At 38.0% G+C, this 20,996-nt stretch overlaps 1 protein-coding gene across 5 annotated transcripts in view; it reads right to left on the bottom strand.

Moving 5' to 3' along the window:
• Nucleotides 1-20,996, bottom strand: part of bltp3b (bridge-like lipid transfer protein family member 3B) — a 132,097-nt gene that overhangs the window by 55,307 nt on the left and 55,794 nt on the right. For 2 of the 5 annotated variants that reach the window (XM_072241505.1, XM_072241508.1), the window contains exons 3-9: nt 16,416-16,454; nt 12,260-12,351; nt 11,827-12,016; nt 10,859-10,999; nt 9,185-9,358; nt 5,978-6,158; nt 4,643-4,726 (exon numbers count right to left, since the gene is read on the bottom strand). In XM_072241505.1, the coding sequence (XP_072097606.1) occupies nt 4,643-4,726; nt 5,978-6,158; nt 9,185-9,358; nt 10,859-10,999; nt 11,827-12,016; nt 12,260-12,351; nt 16,416-16,454 (901 nt within the window). The remainder of the gene's footprint in view (nt 1-4,642; nt 4,727-5,977; nt 6,159-9,184; nt 9,359-10,858; nt 11,000-11,826; nt 12,017-12,259; nt 12,352-16,415; nt 16,455-20,996) is intronic. The other 3 variants (XM_072241506.1, XM_072241510.1, XM_072241507.1) reach the window with 2 other exon arrangements.

The following is a 20,996-nucleotide window of genomic DNA, read 5'->3' as shown; positions in this document are numbered from 1 at the left end:
TGCTAAAACCTTCATGCATGGTTTACATCTTAAGACTTGACAATAACAATATTCCCCAGGAGAACTTGCTACAACTATTCATCCAGATACTCCATTCATTAGAATATATCAATGTCCGAACAGAAGATCACAAGGACATCCAAATCACCCACACCTTGATGGGAACCAACACGGCTACATAGACTGTTGCCTAATACAGTCAGTTCTTCAGACAAACCAGTTTAAGATGGCACTAGTGAAGCCTAGCAAGTACTTAATGGCAGCAAAAAAAAAATACAAATAACAGCTTTTCTTGTAAAATTTATGGTAAACGAGCAAAGGGGAGGCCAAGCTGACGGTCGAAGAGTACAGGTGTGAGGTGAATTTGAGGCAAGGTCGAAGCATATTCATGGCAAAGTTGGCAAGAGTGGAGTGGAGGAAAGGCAGATTTGAGCCCCGTCCACTTAAACTGAGAGCAAGGTTTGATCGATCCAAGCACCAGGATGACTTGGAAAGGTTGGGTACGGGATGAAACGTGGCTGAGGGGCCCAGACCCAGAATGTAATGACGCAACAGGGCCCGGGTCCTACTGCAAGGAATGACTTAATGTTTGGACAATTTAAATGCTAGGCTAGATGGATTGAAAAGGCAGGGTATTGGGAAAAGCGGCGAGAGCTGGGACGTTTCTGCTCGCCATTCTGCAACGCTTACTCAGCTCTGTGCTGAACTGAGCCCGAGGCCTGCTCCGGGCTCTGTGATGTTTACTCAGCTTTGCGCTGAACTGAGGCTGAGGCTGTGGCCAGCTCTGGGCTTCGTATCAATGGACTCACTTTTGTTCTGAATGCTGTTTGCTTACTTTTATTGTTTGCAAGATTTGCATTTTTTGACTCTCTCTGCACATTGGGTGTTTAATGGTCTTTTTTATGAGTTCGTTAGGGTTTCTTTGTTTTGTGGCTGCCTGTAAGGAGATGAATCTCCAAGTTGCATAATGTATACATACTTTGATAATAAATGTACTTTGAAAAATAGTGGCAACCCATTTTCTTACAGCCATATTTCTTCACTGAAATTTTTGCAAGGATCTTACAGCAAAAGCTTCCCTCAGGCAGTGTTAAACAATCTGATGACTCCCTCAGAACCCAGACAACACAAAGATCCACTATAATTAGCTCATGTTAACAAATTCCTTATTTCTTCAGAAGAAAACACTTGTTGTAATTAATACAAGTTGCTCTCTCATGCCTCAAGGGAATATGTCTATCTATACATGTACCTAAAAGTATGCTCAACAAAAAAAAAGCAGACAACCTCAGATACAATGAAAGTGTGACAGATCCAGCAACTGGCCAATGATCATGATGTGTGCTTTGTCTCAGTGCTGTCAAGACAACCAAGGGCCCACGCTGTTGTGAGCCAAAAACAATGGGGAACCCAAAGAAATGAACCACCTTTTGGAAGGAGCACTTCCACGAACTCCAGCCAGGCTGACAGGAGCTTGAATAGACCACATTATCAGCAGAGGAGCAGCAACATCTCCAAAGCCAACTCAAGTTCTAAAACATAGTGAATAGGCACAACTATTTACTCATGTTTCCCCATGCAAAGCGGCTGAGAAATGACTCAATTGAGACTATCTTCAAGAAAGGAAACAAACAAAATTATGGTAGTTAGAGGTATTTTCCTGCTGTCTGCCACAAGTCATTATTGCCACCCTCTACAAAAAACTCATACCAATGATTGAAGAGTTGCTCCCACAACATGCAGAGTGGACTTTATCTAATCAGCAGCTCAATGGAGATCATCTTCACCACTTCACCATGGAACTACTCCAAGAAAAGTGCTCGAAGCAGCATCAACCAATATCAATAGGGTTTTGTGAAATTTTATTCTTTTAATCAGTCGATTGAAAGACTGTGGAAAACCTTTAATCAAATATGGCTGCACTCAGAAACTTTATTAATTGTATGCAAATCACGACTCCCACCCAAGGGCTGACTATAAAGCCCATCTCAGTTCACAATGTGGTCAATCATAACTATGTCATTGCTCCTATGATTATAACAATTATTCTTGTTGCAATATGACATCTTGTCTCCAAAAAGAATCCCATGAGGTTGGAGCTGTTCCACAAGACAAAAGCAACACTCTATCAAAGACATCACTGACTACATAAACATGTATACCTTCAAAGGAAACAGCATTCCTCTGGACCACGGTGCATAACACAGTATATATAACTCACACACAACACATTAAAAAATTACCACAATAAAATTAACAAATAATAAGGTACATTGCAACACAAGTTTAAAAGTATACAGTATAACGCTACTGGTGCTTCATGAGTTATAAGACCTGGATGGAGGCAAGGAGTTCAGTAGTCCTATGGTGAGTTTTCCATCCCAACAATTCTTGTCCTAATGCTTTGGTATCTCCTGCCTGATGGTAAGTGGTCATAGAGATTGTTGGATGGATGGGAGAAAATATTGACAATGCTAAGGGCCCTGCGTGCGCAGTGTTCCTGACAAATATCTCTGATGGATGGAAAAGAGACCCCAGTGATTCTCTCAGCAGTCCCTGCAATCCTTTGCCGGGACTTGCAGTCAGATGCCTTGCAATTCCAGTATCAGACAGTGATGTAGCTCGTCAGGACTCTCTTGATGATGCCCTGTAAAACCTGGTTAGAATGGGGGGGGGGGGCAGGGGAGAGCCTCACTCGCCTCAGTATCCTCAGGAAGTGGAGATGCTGCTGTGCTTTCTTGACCAAAGAGACCAGGAGTGATCATCCATTATGTGTACTCCCAGAAACCTGGTGCTCCTAACTCTCCCCACGGAACAGCCGTGTATGTACCGCGAGGAGTGGTCAGTCTGCAGCTTCCTAAAGTCCACAGTCGTCTCTCTGGCCTTGACCACATTGAGTCTCAAGTTGTTGTGTTTGCACCGTTCTACCAGTCGTTCAACTTCCTCTCTGTCCACCATTTCATCGTCATTGCTGAGGCCAACCACTCCTGTCATCAGTGAACTTGATTTGGTTTGAACTTCAGTGCAGTCGACTTGATTTGGTTTGAACTTCAAGCAGCGTGAATAGCAACAGGCTGGGTGCACAGCTCTGGGGGGCACCAGTGTTCAGCGTGATGGAGTTAGGGATGTTCTGCCAACAAAGAGATACAGAAACACCTCTGCACGGATATCTAGACTGAAAAACAGCCTTTTTTTCCCAGCACTGTCATGCAGCTGAACAATGTCTTATTTCAGAGTTGTTTGTTTTAATTCAGTTGTAATTTAGATAAATAACTCAGGTGTTATTTTAAATTTAGTCATTGTGTTTTTAGTAACTGAATTGCCAATATGCTGTTTTACACTGACTGGATTAGCATTACAATCTCCTTGTCCTCAGCAATGGCAATACAGCTCCAACTTACTAACTAAAACATAAGTCACATCACAAGCTGAGCAATGGCAGACATTGACGATGAAATTCACCGCATCTTCAGTGCACTTTCGCAACCTTTGATCATCTCAGGAAAAGTGTCATGATCAATGTCTCAAACCTGGCTCAAAACAGAGCTCTTCCCTACTGAATGACATAGAATATCTACAACAAGTACCTCAAAACACTGCAGAGATACATTAAACCCACGTTCCAAAATCAATTTACAGGAAGGAAATGCTACCCCTGTCTAACATGACCAATACTGAGGCTCGAGTCACAGTCTACCAACTCTGATGTGCAGGTCATATTATACAGACACCCAAAACCAGAGGAGTCCCAAAATGAGCACTCAGAATGATTAAGTTGCATTAGAAGTGGTACTGAGAACCATATTTCTTCATTGAAAGCAGGTGGAGTGTTGGAAATTCATTCATAATTGCAAGAGACTCATGATAATCCCAGTAGGTCCAAACCAACTCAAGTCCATCCAAATAAATCAAATCTCTTTCAATTTTCCTGAATTCCATGAAGCTGGAACTTTGTATTTGAAATTCCCCAGACCCAAGGTTATAGATACTTCCAGCCTCTCCTTCATTCCTCATTTCTTCCATGACATTATTTGCTGTAAAACCACCCACCATTTATGTCAAGTTTTGAAATTTATTCTTTGAACCTCCCTTCCCATCTGTCATAACAACCTACTTAAAAACTACCAGACTGACCAAACATCTGGTCTTTCTATCTCATATTTACTTTGTTAATTTGTACCTGCCACACATCCTGGAATATTACTACATAAAAATGCAAGGGATTTTTGTTTGAAAATCCAGTGTTCAACAATGACAGGTTTAAGAAAAAAATGGCCAAGCATGTTTGAAATTAAATCGCTTTTTGTTGTTTAGTTTTTAAAATAGTATTAGAGTTCGCAAAGGGAGACTTAGAGTGTTTTGAAAATAAGAGTAGAAACAGCTCATATTTAACAACCAATGGTGAAGCATATGGATTTGCAAAAAACGGCATAGAGCACAAGTCTTAAAGAATCATCTCCACAGCAACTAGGTCTTCCCAACTCTTGGTTTACAGTGCAACAGGTTGTGGCTCTTCAAGAAATTATTTGGGTAACTTTTAAGATACAGATATAAAAAGGTTGAAAAGTAGTAGTGTGGTGACGGCTTGGTAGAATTTGCAAATTCATACTTCAGATGTGTAATTACATTTTTACTGTCATACCTGCTCTATGATAGGGATAGTAATCCACTGTAATTTGTGTAAAAGAGAGTTGCATGGCTCCGCCTGTGATTTCTCTTGGAAAACCTGCCAACAGATGGTGAAAATTAATAAAGCAAAAGTTAGTACTGGAATTTATGTTTTCCTTGCACATGAGAAAATGGTTCCATAAACTCTCCACACTAACAGTTTAACGTTGGCAAATGAAGTGTGAATTCAGCCTGCATGCAAAATGCATCTAGTCAGTGAAACCAGCTGAAAGTAACAGCCATTGACAGTCTGTGACAAAAGTCAGCAACAGTGGCAGAAACTGATAAATTCAGTATCGATTAATTGAAGGTAATGTTCAAACTGAAAGAAAAGATGCTAAGCAGATACCGTCACTGGTGTCAGACCAAGGATACATTTTAAAGTGACTAAGTGGTATCAACTTTTATTACAAAAATAGGCCTAGACATAACGGAGTAGCAATCAACAAACAAATTACTGAAACACACCTTGACCACCCATGGCCTTTTTAAGCACATGGAGTTTTCTGTCAGTTTTGAATCAAAGTAGGGAAAAAAAAAATTCTTGGAACCTTGAAAGAAGGTGACCAAGAATCAATCTTATAAACATAATATTGAGACTCAACACATGCACTACTAAACACCATTTTAAGCTAACATTTGATAGAGTAAAATGTCCACTTCAGACCATTAGGGCATTCTAATGATTTGGCATTTCATGCAGCAGGTAACATCTCCCATGAATTTGTTGACTCCTGTATTCACTCATATTCCCTTGGTCCATGGTTCCTACTCTCTAGTTATCCTCACTGCTCCCTCATTTGCACAAATGACTATGGCTTGGGTTCTTGCAGTCTTCCACCCATCGCAAGACCTGCCAGTTCTTTGGTGTTTCCCTCACCTTCCCACCAAGAATCACCAGGCCTTTGGTTTCTGTGCTCCATCAAATTCACCAGGCTCTGATTCACATGCTCCCCAAAACTAAGCCAGTTCACTGCAGAACTTACTATTCTTGTGTAATATCATGAAAAAACATGGGGGAAAAAATAACATCCAGTAGTCTGGAAAATCTATCAGTCTGACATCAATGCCCCAAACGTATGTACTCTAATACAGGGGTTCCCAAGCTGAGGTCCATGGTACATGCCATAAAAAAGGTTGGGAACCTCTGTTCTAATAGAACAAAGAATACAACTGCAAAACTCAACTCAGTATGACATTGCAGAACTAATGTAATAAGTTCTAAAATTAAAACACAGAATCTAACGAAATTATTCCTGTTCTCAAGCTAATAATTTCAACTAGCTCAAAAAGACAAAAGACAGTGTACCTCTTTCCTTCACATGAATGTCATCACAAATGTGCAAATCCAAATGAGAAATAATTAAATGATAAGATGTTTCCTTTACATCAAAAGCACTGAAAAGTTTGGCAATAGCATCATTCTGATCAGCTGTTGCTGCAGCTTGCTGCGTTCGAACCTGTTGGGAAACAGGAAGTGGAGTTGCACTCTGCAAGAACAATGTATAAATGTAGGTCAAAATTTAAGTGAATTTTAACTACTTTGAATTAAAGATTTTTCATAAAAAGATCATCAACCTGAAATGTTTATCCTGTTATGTCCAACATTTTAATATTTTAATCATCTAGCACTCTGCCACCAGACAATTTAAATCTATAAATAAATGAACTTGCTTTCTCTATTCACTATTACAAGTGTTCATGTTTCCAAATCAATTATTTTCAAGAGTTACAATCAACCTTTGCACTTTTACCTCCAGATTCATTACCCAGTCACTTCCATACTCTAAACCAAGTTCTTCAATATTTTCTGAGAACCAGAGCTGAACTTTAAACCTCACTTTTAACCCATAATTCATACAACTTCTGTAGTATTAGACATTACCATTCCCCTTCAATGTCTGGTGACCAAATCCCATGTACATTTTACTGTAAACTTTACATTCAACTTACTCAAATTCTTCTGGTTGATTTGCATTTTCCTAAGCTAATATCAGCAGAACCGTCAAACATATCCAGCACCAATTCTTTGCTACATACTCTGCCTCTCACCAATAAATCCTATTCAAAATCCTCGTCTAAATCTTGCAAGACTTCTGAAACCAAAATCATTCAACTTTACAACTGCTACACCATCAGTTCGTTAATTTACGATTTTTGGTTTATTCCCATTACAGGTCGAGTACCCCTCAGCCTAAATGCTTAGGGCCAGGAGTGCTTTGCATTTTGGAATATATGATGAGATAGTTTGGGATTGCCATAATTTCTGACTCTCAATTTATGTGTTTCCAGTAAGCAGTCTTGTCTTACACTTGTTCATCACACATGCGTACTTAACAGTGAAAATTATTACATACCATTAACATAATGAAAACATAATGTATGCAGGGAGACAAAAGCAGCACAACAGCATCTAGAGAATACTTGAATCAGTTGTTGAACAACAACAAACAATGGCAGGCTTTTTTGCTTTATGAAGTGTTTTTTTTATTTTTCATAAACTTTTGTTCATTACACATGAGGCTACTTTCTCAGAACTGTGGGTGGTGCGCAGAGACCTGCACATTACCTGGGAACCTTCCCAGTGCCTTGTGGAATATTCCAATTGTGACATCATGTCAGCAGCACTCAAACGTCTTTGAATTTCGGAAGTTGTCAGATTTTGTATTTTCAGAACTCAATTTGTACAACTTCTACCAGCTGCCTCAGCCCCACTTAAACTTGCTCTTCACACTTGTGTTTTCAGTCTATTAATAAGCCTTTAGTCACCCTCTATTATAAAATGCAATGCAATCAATGACTATTAAAGTAGGAAAATCTAATCTCCAAGTGATGTTGATAATCTGAGACGAGAGCTATAGTGGCTTCTGTGGTCCAACACTGAACCACCATTCAGAAATTTAGTCAGCAAATTTAAACCAAATGAAATGTAATATAATCACACCATGTTTTTCAGAGAAAAAAAAAGGATTTTTAATGTACAAATAGATTGCAGAAAAACACATTCCAACAGCTCTGATCCAAAATTCATTTTGTATCTGAATAAACCAAATGGCTTTCCAAGCTAACTTGCCTGGTTGAGACACCAAGCACTGTTAGTACGGACATCAAAGAGTACAGGAGAAAGCAGATGAAGGGGATTGAGATAGAAGATAAATCAATCATAATCAAATGCTGGAGCAGATTTGATGGGCTGAATAACTTAATACTGCTCCTATGCCTTATGGTCTTATTTAACCTGGGGAAGAGTTCAGAGTTTACTCTGCCCTCCTTTGTTATGTATACCTACAATACAGTTTAAGAAATTTGGTTAAATGGGCAGAAGTTGAAGTCCCTGGTGTGTACACAAAAGCCCAGACCTTTTCTCAGCTTTTTAACAATCCCCAGACATCTGTAAGCACCTGGTCTGGGAAATCTGACCACTGTGCAAATCTGGTGGGCCTCTTAATCGAGTAGGAAGAAATGGCAGTAGAGGGAATAAAAATTACATTGCTTTTCTATTTTGTGGTGGTTTAAATGTATTTAATTAATTTAAATATGCTCTAACAGTACAATTTTAAATTTATAATATTTTTCCCTAGTTTGCATATCATTGAATGTCAAAGACTTCAATCTAAATGAAACTTGGATTACGGATAAACCTGGGGTAAACATTGTTGGCTATCAAGTGATCCAGGAGGCAAGGTTCAGAATTTATTGGGCCTCAGCACCCCATTGCAGACAACTGTGCTCAGTAATTTGGGGAAAGTTGCAACCCTCAGTGGAAAGAAGATCCCTGTACTCTGGGAGAGTCAAACTTCAAAAGATAATACAGTACTGTAACAGGTTTCAGCATTTCCTAGTGTGTATGAAACAATACCATTTTTTTCTTTTACAACAACTAGCTGGTTAAATTCTTAACAGACTGTAGAAAACAACTATTGAATCCAAAATGAAGTTAATACCTGACTTACAAGATGTTTAGTCATCAAATAGCAGCACTATTTGTAGTTACTTCATTCTAATCCCCACAAACCTCCCTCAAAGAGCTGTCACTTTCACATTTATTAACAACCAAATGCAAGGAAAACAGGTTTTATACTTTCAAGTGAAAGACTAAAATATTTTGAATAGTAACTTAAGGTCAGAGATCCTACTTCAAAGCTCACAACATGCAATTAGTTCAATTTTTGCTCTCTTAGCTTTGCTTATTAGCATTTTTAAAAATCTGCTATTTCACTGCAGTCAAGGGTATGAGTAATACTATAAATAATTAAATCAATCATCAATTGATATTTAAAATTCAGTAACTTTTAATTAGCATTTGGAATGCTGTTACAATGTTTTCATTCCTTAAAGGTCAATAATATATAATTTACAAATTACAAAGCCCCTTTTGAGCTGAAATAGGTAAGCTAATAGTTTCGCTTTTACATTTGTGAATGCATTTCTCACAAGCCATATCAATTGAAGTGCAATGATTTCCACTTCTATTTGTTCTAAAATAATACTTCATATGGAATAAATTGGAAACAACAACCTGGGTTGGTGCAGAAGCCATACTCTTCCTTTGCTGTGCAGATTTTTCTATGACTTCACTCAGAGATTTTGAATACTGTGCCATTGCCTTCAATTGGGAATCCGTCAAAACCCACAATAAATCATCCAATATAAGCACCAGCTTCGATGCCACTACATTACAATCTTTTAACTGTTGAAACAAGAACAACGAAGAAAAAGATCTCAAATCCTTCCCGATACCCAAAACACAGGCTGAAGATAAAACAAGAGTTCCACCAAAATGATTTGTAACAAAATATTTCCCAAGCATTGTCAATGATCTTCATACAATCAGGATGTCTTCAAGCTAACAAGATGCAGTAAAACTCAGATAATCTTATCTGCTCAGATCTTGGTGGTGCTCAAATGATAGATTTTTGGAACTGCAAGATGTTATCAAGTCTGAAGTTATTGTTTTAAAAATGATAGAATGTACCGTAACATTCCAGTGAATCCAATGAGTTTAAAAGGAGTATGGGAACTTCACCCAGTCAGCCAAATGCAGAATTATCAGAATTTCTGAATAGTCAGATAGTGGTTTATCAGAGTTTTACCAACATCGTAAGCCAAGCTACAAGTTTAATGTTGGGAGCAGAAGTGGAAAATTGGGGGGGGGGGGGGTGTAAGGAGTGGACACAGTGGAATGGAAACTAAGCATAAACAGTACAGCACCAGTTATGGAATGTTTGGTAATTCAGTTAAATACTAATACTCATTATTTTGATCTTTCTGTCCATCACAGTACACAAACATTTTCTGTGATTGAAATTACAAACAGCCCCAGCTACAAATATTTGATACTAATACTTGTCTACAATCTAAATAACTAGGAAAATGTCTAGTATACTAATCTCTCACAATAATACCCATCATTATCATCATAATATACCATGCCATATGACATAAGCGATCATGGTCTCAATAACCATGATTGTTTTTGACAAATTTTTCTGCAGAAGCGGCTTGCGATTGTCTTCTTCTGGGCAGTCTTTACAAGATGAGTGACCCTAGCAATTATCAATAGTCTTCAGAGATTGTTTGCCTGGTGTCGGTGGTCACATAACGAGGACATAGCTTTTCATACGACCATCCACCACCTGCTCCCATGGCCCTGATCGGTTGGGGGGGGGGGGGGGGAAGGGTGCTAAGCAGGTGCTACACCTTGCCCAAGGCTGACCTGCAGGCTAGTAGAGAGAAGGAGTACCTTACACCTCCTTTGGTAGAGACATATCCTCACCCTGCTACCCTACAAGAACACTACTACTCTTAGGTAAAGAATTAGAAATGCAATGCATTTGCATCACGTTGTTGGTAATCTGTCTGACTAATAATTATTTTCCTTATCAGGCCTATTCAATAAGAAAATAAATTGGTAACTTTATAGGAACCCAAGGTTTTATTTAAAAAGTGGTAGAACATCGTGGCCAACTACACAGCTTTTCCTGAGATTCTTTGCTGTCTGTATGTGTCCAGACTGCTCACACATCTGAGAAAAACTTTGAGGAAGTTCTCTTTGTTGGTCCCTATAAATCAATAGCTGCACTTCTACACTGTATCCACTACAAAATACACGACTGCTGCAAGTTCTAAACTGCAAGCATACACCATTGCAGTGAATTTTCTGCTGAAGAAATTACTTTCTATTTCTTACCCTTCGCTTCAAGCTGACTTTCAGCTTGGACTGGTTTGTGATAAGCCTCACTGGTGCACTTAATATATCGTGTTCTTCATTCTGGATTGCATCTGCCTCTATTCGGATCATCTGCCAGGTGATCTCCTTGAATGTCAAAACCTGAGTACATAAAAAGCAAGTCAACTATCAACCAGAAAAAATAGACACCAGATTTGTTTTGAAATAAAAACACAGGAATAAAACTGTATTACTGTTTTAAACAGAAATTCTGCAGTTATTGGTCTAAGAAAATCATATTGTTACACTGCTTAACAGACACACTGATTCAATAGGCAAGCTGACTCTGGTTAATGAAGTTACATTATTCCAGAGAGAGAGCAGAAAATTACATATTATGGGCATGTCTCACACAAGTGCATATGGCACAATAGCAACTCCACATCGCTACACAATCTTCCTATTCTTTGACTTTCTTGGTACCAAAAAGTTAAATAAAACCTCACTCTAATGTTGTCAGATGCCCTGTTTAAAAATCGGTTTATTTTTGTCCTCATTACCCTAAAGGTGGAAGCAAACAACCTTATGAAATCAGAGCAGTCTACCCAGTGAAGGCAGCCCTAAGATATGGTGTGGGTTTGTCACAACAAACTGGAATGATAGGCAATTTCAGAGTCGTCTTGCAGAGTAGAATTTGTATCTTTGCCTACTCCAGAAGTGTCATTTATTGACCATGAGGCTGAGATTCTCCAAATTTTCACATTCTTATTTCTCAAAATATATAGAGTCAAGAGGTCTCTGCAAACATACAAGTTAGTTTACTCAGAGACACAGGGTGACACAAATATGGGCCCAGTATCAGAATTTTATGATCATTATTATATGATTCAAGTGCTCTTCATGCACACAAAATCTGACTGTCATTCATGCAGTTGAACAATAAAATAATGCAAGAGCAAGACCAATTCCAAAATAAAGATATAATTTACCTCACCACGTTGAGCATCTTGTATTCGGGTGAATCGTAGGTCACTTTGTTGCCAACTTGTATTTACACTATATATTTGCAGCTGGGACAACTCAAAAGATGCATTAAAAGCTCTTGCCTTGATCTTAATAATGATGGAATTCACAGAAAGGGAGATACCTTCTACAACTTTTTCAGCAAAGCCATACTCACTATAGGAAGAAGAAAACATAAATTATGAACTGAACTAATTTAACTTATCAATTATTGGTGATCAGCTTACTTGTTAAAAGTAGCAAAATAAATATCATTAACTATTCTAAAAAATATATAGCTTTGTAATTTTACAAACCATTTGCATTGCATCTAGAACATATTATATTTGAAAGCAGAAATGCAAATGATAGATTTTGACTATAGAAGTTTTTTCTGAATGATTTGTTGACATATCTCACCTCTGCCCCGAAGCTGTTGCGATAGGAGATGGACCATTAGGAGGACGAGGCTCCTCACAAGTTCTCATCTCCATTTCTACCTTATCCAGATACTAAACAAAGAGGAAATAAAAAGCTCAATATCCAGATTGAAATGACTAAAAATTGTTCACTTCAGTTCCATGTATATTTCATATGGAATGATATGGAATTCAACAAAAAAAATACAGTTCTACCGACAATGATACCAATCCAGAATTTGACTGAAGTGGCATGCTTCCTGTATGATCCTGAACAAAAATGCATTATCGGACTTTTCAAAGGGTGATTACACCTGACTTTCATTGCTACTTTACCAGTACCTACATATAGCTTGAATAGTGATTAATAGGTATGCAAAAACTCAGATAATCTTACAATGCTTAAGAAAACTAATGTCACCTGTCTTTATTTTCCACAACTCAACTTTTCCCAAAAGCTGAATTTGCCCACAAGTTTGTACAAAATATTATGGGAAATAGCTTCTCATGAAAAGAAAGAATTTTTTTCCCCAGAAGTGATCAACAGTATTACTATAGATAATAGTGTAATGGCAGGACCTTTCGAATCACTGAAGTACCGAGGAATCCTGGGGTGCAAGTGTATAACTCCCTGACAGTGGCAACACACATGTAGGGCATTCAACATACTTGTCTTCAATAGTCAGTGTTGAATGTGAAAGTATGAAAAGCATGCTGCAGCATAATTAATCTTTGGTTAAGGCGACATTGGAGAATTGTGTGCATTTCTGGTCATCATGGCTTTGAAGCAAGGTTGTGGAGGCTTTGGACAAGGTACAGAAGAGATCCACCAGGACGTTGGCTTTATAAGACAATTAAATTTTTGAAAAAGCAGAACAGTAGCTGCCTAGAACACATTGCTGCAGACTGGTTTCCCTTGTTTGGTGGCGACTGGCGGCATGGGAGCTGCGTGCCCTCGGTTGTAACGAGGACTAGGTCTCAAGCAGCGGGCTTGCCCATTGCTGCAGTCCAGGAGAGATTCACTGGAGGGGGTGTAGCGTGGCATCCAGGCTCAACTGGGGGCTAGCCTGTCCCATTGGTGCTGCCCGCCAAGTGTTCAATTGGTGGAATGACAAACTGGCATTGCCAGTAATCTGTACAATCAATTTGTGGGACATGCTGCTCAGGGTCTTGGACTACGTGTGTTTTTTTTTAATGTGTGACTATGTTTTTTTTGTTTGCTATTTTGAAATGTACTCTGTATGTTTGCATGTTTGCCCCAGAAGAATGCTGTTTCACTCAACAGTAATCATGTATGGCTGAATGATAATTAAACTTGAATTTGAATGTGAATTTGGGGAGGGGAGGGGGAGGGGAACATTCCCTCCCTCCCTTCCCCTTGAACTTGATTTGAATGATGGTGGAAACAGATACAATGGGAACATTTAAGACGTATTTAGATAGGTATGTAGTCATACCACGTGATAGGGCATAGAGGCTTATGGATCACTTGCAGGCAAATGGGATTAGTTTGGACTGGTTTAAAATGGGTTAAATAGAGTCACTGAAGGAACTACATTTGTGTGGCTGCTTATATGACAATACAAGTGTTCTGGGGAAAAAAAATCAATGTTACTTAAAAATTAATCATGCAAACCTCGCCAACTTGTGAGAATTCACTCTAAGATCATGACCCAGTATTTACCAGTTTGCTTATCACTCAAATCAGTCCACTGATAATTCCATAGCATCTGCACTCCCACTCAATCCTGTTCTGCCAGCTTGGTGTTCAATATGATCGTAACTCAAACTATCCTTGTTTGGTCTCAACACTTCTCTCTGTAACTGGATCCTGGACTTCTTGACAGAAAGGCCACAATCAGTCCATGTTGGCAGAAGCATCTCTAGCTCCATCACACAGACCACTGGCACTCCCCAGGGCTTCGTTCTCTGGCGACTGTTCACAATGCTGACACATGACTGCGTTGCTAGATCTAGCTCAAACCGAATCATCAAATCCGCTGATGACACAACAGTGGTTGGCCTCATCCATAACGACGAGACGGTGTACACAAAGGAAATGGAGCGGATGGTAGAATGGTACAAGCACAACAACTAGAGTCTCACATGGACAGACCAGAGAGATGATTGTGGACTTTGGGAAGTGCAGGGTGACCACTCTTCACTGAACATGCACTGCTCCTCTATGTAGAGAAATAGGAACACCAAGTTTCTGCAAGTGCACATAACAGACGATTTCACCTTGTCCCTCAGAACCATTTCTTTGGTCAAAAAAGCACAGCAGCATCTCCACTTCCTAATGAGATTGAAGCGAGTGAAGCTCCCACCCACCCCTCATTTTAACCAATTTTTACAGGACCAACATTAAGAGTGTCCTGGTCTGGTGCAGGAATTGCAAGGCATCTGACCACAAGTCCCTGCAAAGGATTGGGAGGGCTGCTGAGAGGATCATGAGGGTCTCTCTTCCACCCATTTATCAGGAGTACTGAATATGCAGAGCCATTAGCATTGTCAGTGATCACTCTCATCTGTCCAACAATCTTTTTAACACGCCCTACCATTAAGCAGGAGGTCCTATAGCTTTAGGGCAAGAACTGTTAGGATGAGAAGCAGCTTCTTGCCCACACCCCCCGAGGACATAAGACTACTGAACGTCCTGCCACCACCCAGGACTCATTACGTTAGAAGCCCCCGGCATCACCATACTGCTTATTTTCTTAAACTTGTATCATATATGTATTATTTGTTAAGTTACTAGCGGTAGTATTACTTTATGTGTTATGTCTGTGAGTTGTATGTATTAATCTGTGCCCCCTGGAACATTATCTCATTTGGCAGTATACGTGTTCGGTTGAATGATAATAAACTTGAACTTGTCAATACCATTCACTAGCCCTTGCCATTGACTAATATGGTGGTTTAACTTTGAAAATTCCTTTTTGCTACTTGCATTCCAGTTGCCTGATGCTCAGTGGCATGGCCTGGTCCAGTAACAGAATTTTGAAAGGTGCAAGTTATATTAGATTGAAGTTCAGTATGAGGTTGGGGGGGGGGCATTATTATTACAAGCTGAGACATATCTTACATTTCAGCCACATGAAGCATTTGGAATGCTTCTTAATGTCTTCTAACATTCATATAGTACTAAAAAACCTGAAAATATTAATATATTTGAAATTAAATGAAACTGTACTCAATTGCACATTAACTTGCTCACCGGAATAGAGAAGCTGGGCAGATGCTGCACGCAGATTCTCCAGCATAATCAAAGGGAAACTACACAAGTTCATGTGTTCCTACTGGACTACATGACAATCCATCAGAGCAGTTTTGAAAACACTGGTGAAAAGTGAATATCCACCTCGGTGTGCAAATCATGAATGTGGTGGCATCTTGCAAATAATATCAACTAAGTATCATTAAAGACCCTCACCATCTAGGACATGCCCCCTTCTCATTGCCACTGTCAGGATGGATGTACAGGAGCCTAAAATCTGAAACTCAACATTTTAGGAACAATATCTTCCCCTCTGCCATCAGACTCTGAGAAGTCCATGAGCACTATCTCACTATTCCTCTTTTGTGCTACTTACTTATTTTTATTGTAACTTATAGTAATTTGTTATGTCTGCATTACAATGCTACCACAAAACAACAAAGTTCTCAGCTTACATTACTGACATTAAACCTGATTCTGATTCTACTGTCACAGTATATCTGTGAATTGCCACAGTGATGTCAGGGGGCTGTGCAAATTGGCTTCCACAAATTAATCTTTTCTTGCTTGGTGATAGGTAAGTGCATTGCATTGTACTGTTGCCACAAAACAACAAATTTCATAACACAAGTCAGTGATAATAAACATTCTGGTTTCGAGGTTTTCTGCCACTCAATGGCAAAATGCTGGATGTAGTTCAGACCTTCATATGCAAATAGTAGAACTGAATAGTAGAACAGATATATGAACATTATTCATTCTACTTCCCTCAGGAATACACTATAATATAGATAAATGCATATTAAACATTGCTCTGAATAATGAACTTAATTTAAAAACCAAGCTGCTCAATTATTCCTTTTGGTGTCAAGTCTCATCAGAAACTGAAGCACTTAGCACACAATTTATATTTAATTACTGTCATAAAATGAAATTTTACCAAGCAGATTGGATGAGTTTTCAGTTTAGTCCAATGGATCTGAAAGAGAAAAGAAGAATTGATTAATCCATAAACATTTAATTTTTTCAGAATTACTAACACAGCTTAAATTCAAAAGAAATAATCTCCTTTGCTTCCATATAGCTTTATTCAACTTTTCCTTCAAATTTTGCAATTAATTAATGTGACCATACTTAAATTAAATTACAACAAGTCATATAACATTTTGAGAAAAGTATCGTAATAAAAATTCACAATTGAGATTATGATGTCCAATGCACAAAAGTTCCCTGAATAAAAGAATACAGGCATACTTCAATAACTAATAATTATTTGAGAAGTGGTTTTCAAGTACTGAAATTACATTTTTCCTCAAAGAACTTTAATGGGTGATTCTTCAATCAGTGACATTTTTACCTACTTGAAATTCTGAAAAATGACATTACTTCATACTCTGTATTCTTTATGTTATAATCTTTATTTTAGGTTCTGGAATGAAGGCCAGAGTTTGGCATTGATCAATCTTTAAGAGAGCTTTCATATTTTAAGGCGTTCTTGCAGAGTTTTCATGGATAAGCGTTATTTTCATCATACCATCAAAGTTCTTAATTTAATTTAAGATGAAATGAGAAAGATTTCAGTCAATCCTGCAAATAAAAACCATGCCCTTTAATAAATCTGTTTTAACTTTTTTTTTAAGTACATTAAGAGTATATTTTTGAGACACATTTTCTTAAGCATGTCAACATTTTCCTTGGCTAAATAACACATTTGTTTACTAATTAGACTATTGGAATTTAACCCTTTTTTGATAGAATGCCAATTTTGGCATCAAAGCACTTGACTCCAGCAAATGAGTTCAAACCAAAATTTCTAAATCAAACTTCATTTCCAAACAAAATATGCACTGTAATGGTAATGACAAAATACTTTTGACATTGAAAAACAATGGCTTTATTTTAACATTAACTCTAACAAAACATGTCTAATTAGAAGAAGCAAAACTTACAATTAAAGACAAAGTGTCATAAAATTTCACATGGGCTTCAGTGAGATCACAGTATCCTTTAGCTCTGTTTGCTCTCACATTTTTCTGGCCTCTCCTATGAGGCGATTCATAGTCATAGCCATACTTTATTGATTCTGGCGGAAATTGGTTTTCATTACAGTTGCACCATAAATAATAAATAGTAATAGAACCATAAATAGTTAAATAGTAGAATGTAAATTATGCCAGTAAATTATGAAATAAGTCCAGGACCAGCCTATCGGCTCAGGGTGTCTGACCCTCCAAGGGAGGAGTTGTAAAGTTTGATGGCCACAGGCAGGAATGACTTCCTATGACGCTCTGTGCTGCATCTCGGAGGAATGAGTCTCTGGCTGAATGTACTCCTGTGCCCACCCAGTACATTATGTAGTGGATGGGAGACATTGACCAAGATGGCATGCAACTTAGATAGCATCCTCTTTTCAGACACCACCATGCAAGAGTCCAGTTCCATCCCCACAACATCACTGGCCTTACGAATGAGTTTGTTGATTCTGTTGGTGTCTGCCACCCTCAGCCTGCTGCCCCAGCACACAACAGCAAACATGATAGCACTGGCCACCACAGACTCGTAGAACATCCTCAGCATCGTCCGGCAGATGTTAAAGGACCTCAGTCTCCTCAGGAAATAGAGACGGCTCTGACCCTTCTTGTAGACAGCCTCAGTGTTCTTTGACCAGTCCAGTTTATTGTCAATTCCTATCCCCAGGTATTTGTAATCCTCCACCATGTCCACACTGACCCCCTGGATGGAAACAGGAGTCACCAGTACCTTAGCTCTCCTCAGGTCTACCACCAGCTCCTTAGTCTTCTTCACAATAAGCTGCAGATAACTCTGCTCACACCATGTGACAAAGTTTCCTACCATAGCCATATACTCAGCCTCATCTCCCTTGCCGATGCATCCAACTATGGCAGAGTCATCAGAAAACTTCTGAAGATGACAGGACTCTGTGCAGTAGTTGAAGTCCGAGCCGTAAATGGTGAAGAGAAAGGGAGACAAGACAGTCCCCTGTAGAGCCCCAGTGCTGCTGATCACTCTGTCGGACACACAGTGTTGCAAGCACACGTACTGTGTTCTGCCAGTCAGGTACCGTGTGGGTTAGGCCTGTCAAAATCCATAGGTCAAGTCTCGAGAAAATGAGGTCATTCTGCTCTTTTTGTTGGCCTACTGGATATTCTGGTAGGGTATTCTTTCCGTTCTCCCTGTGTTTTCTCATCAGCAGCCTTTTTCTTTCTTTAATTAACTCTCCACTGTCATCTCTTTAGTCTCTATTTGCACTTCAGTAATTGTGAGATGATCTTAGTTTTCCTGGGTCCCTTTTTTCCCCCATCTCTCTCTCTTTCAAGGTACTGCTGATATTTCACTGGGTCTTCTTTAATTGTGTCTGTGTATTTTTTTTTGATAGGTCCGCTGATGATTTTGGGGCCATCTTGACAACTTCACCACCAGCTGTATGATTGTAATGACATTTCTCACTTTTTAAAAGAAGAAATTGGCTAAGTTTCATACTGGCTAAGTCGACCGGATAACTAACTTGTAAATGGAATTTAAATATACAGAAATAAAGTGAAGTTATTTTTTCTTCAGTTAAAACACTCAAACAGTAATTTAGTAATGACATATAATAAACATACTCACAGATCAGGAGGTATAAATCTATATTGCTCACATTTCTGAACATCAAAATGTCAGTCTTCTACCATGACAGCCACATGCTCCCCTATCCCCATCTCACTTCCTTGGCAACCACATAAGCAGTTGTTTGAAAAAAACTGACTGGATGTGTTGCACATTAGTGATGTTGCGGACATTGGTTCGTCATAAAGAATGTACAAATTGTATAACTCACATGAATTTGACATGTGTTTAAAAGTTCTTGTGAGAAAACACAAACTAAAAACTTCATGAATTGCATACTTATTACTACTTTATTTTGAAGACAAAGTTACAGACTCTGGGTAGGGGGCAAGCCCAAAGTAGTGAAATTCTGCCACATTTAAGTTTTTAACTCACTTAAAAATTAAGAAAATATTATTTATGAAGCATTCTGAAAAAAAGTTTAGAGCTACAATTACCTAACCTACAGTACTTGTTTTTGTAAAAACTATTTTTTTTCCTGAAAATCACCCTGAGGACAGAAAAGTTATCCTAATTAAAGTATCACCCTAATATCAATCAACCAGTGTTATTCTTGCTTTGAATGCTCTTTAACTATCATTATCATTGCTATTCTAGAATTGACTACTTTTTTATTGACTCTCATTTAATTCCATCTGTAATTGATTGCAATTATGACATTATCGCCATTTTGGATCATGCTCCAATGAAACTTTCTATTAAGTTAATGGATACTTCTTCTACTAATAGACAATGGCGATTTAATTCTAATTTGCTTCAAGACTTGGACTTTGTTAAGTTTATGAAGGAACAGATTGATTTCTTCTTTTTAACTAATATTGCAGAAGAAATTTCCAACGGGACAGCATGGGATCCACGGACAAATTATTTCCTATTCTGTTGGTTTGAAAAAACATATTAAGAATGAAACACTTTTGTTGGTTGATAAGATTAACTGATAAGAAATATTCTATTGCTCCTAGCAAGGAGCTTTATAAACAGAGAGTTAAACTCCAAATGGAACATAGTTTATTATTAACATCCTTGATTGAAAATCAATTAATGAAAACTAGAAGTGAGTTTTATATTCATAGTAATAAATCGGGTAAATTATTAGCTAATCAATTGAAAACTACTTTGGTTAAACATTAAATTATTAAGATCCGTAAACATGATGATACTTTGACAGTTGATCATGACGAGATAAACAAAACTTTTCAAGAATTTTATACCTCTTTACACCATTCTGACTTTCCTCATGATTTTAACATGCAACTTTTTAAGAAAATTGAATTTTCTGAAATTATCATCCGAAGATTGTTTAACATTAGAAACTCCTATTACAGAGGAAGAAATAATAGCTGTAATCTCCTCAATGAATTCCAGCAAAGCACCTAGTCCTGATGGTTTTACAGTGGAATTTTTTTTTAAATTTTATTTTTATTTGGATAAGGAATTCACAAATATCATGTACTTTTTTCACACATATAACCTTTTCCATTTTTTTATATGTATAAAACTACAATTATTTATACATTCTTAAGTACACATTGAGATGATATAAAAGGAAAATAAACATTTAAATAGATAATTATGTACTGTGGCAAATCTAACCTATTAGGCTAAGTAATGGAATTAGTTGTTAAGAAAAATGGTAATAATAGTTTCCATATAACCCTTCTGGACCATTTCCACTGGTCCAAAATGTTGTATATAAGCCTATGTATCAACCATTGTAGGTGTTTATATCTTAATTTGTTCATGCTTGCTCCTGCCCGCAGACATAATTATCCAATCCCTATGTACTTATTGACTTAATTTATTAACTTAATTAATTTATAACTTAATTAATTAACTGCAGATAATCATCCACTTTTAACTTGCACTGGACACTTATAACTGATTTAACTGA

The sequence above is a fragment of the Mobula birostris genome, chromosome 23 (assembly GCF_030028105.1).
Source record: "Mobula birostris isolate sMobBir1 chromosome 23, sMobBir1.hap1, whole genome shotgun sequence".
In the NCBI taxonomy this organism is placed as follows: domain Eukaryota; kingdom Metazoa; phylum Chordata; class Chondrichthyes; order Myliobatiformes; family Myliobatidae; genus Mobula; species Mobula birostris.
This window is presented reverse-complemented; position numbering and strand designations above follow the sequence as displayed.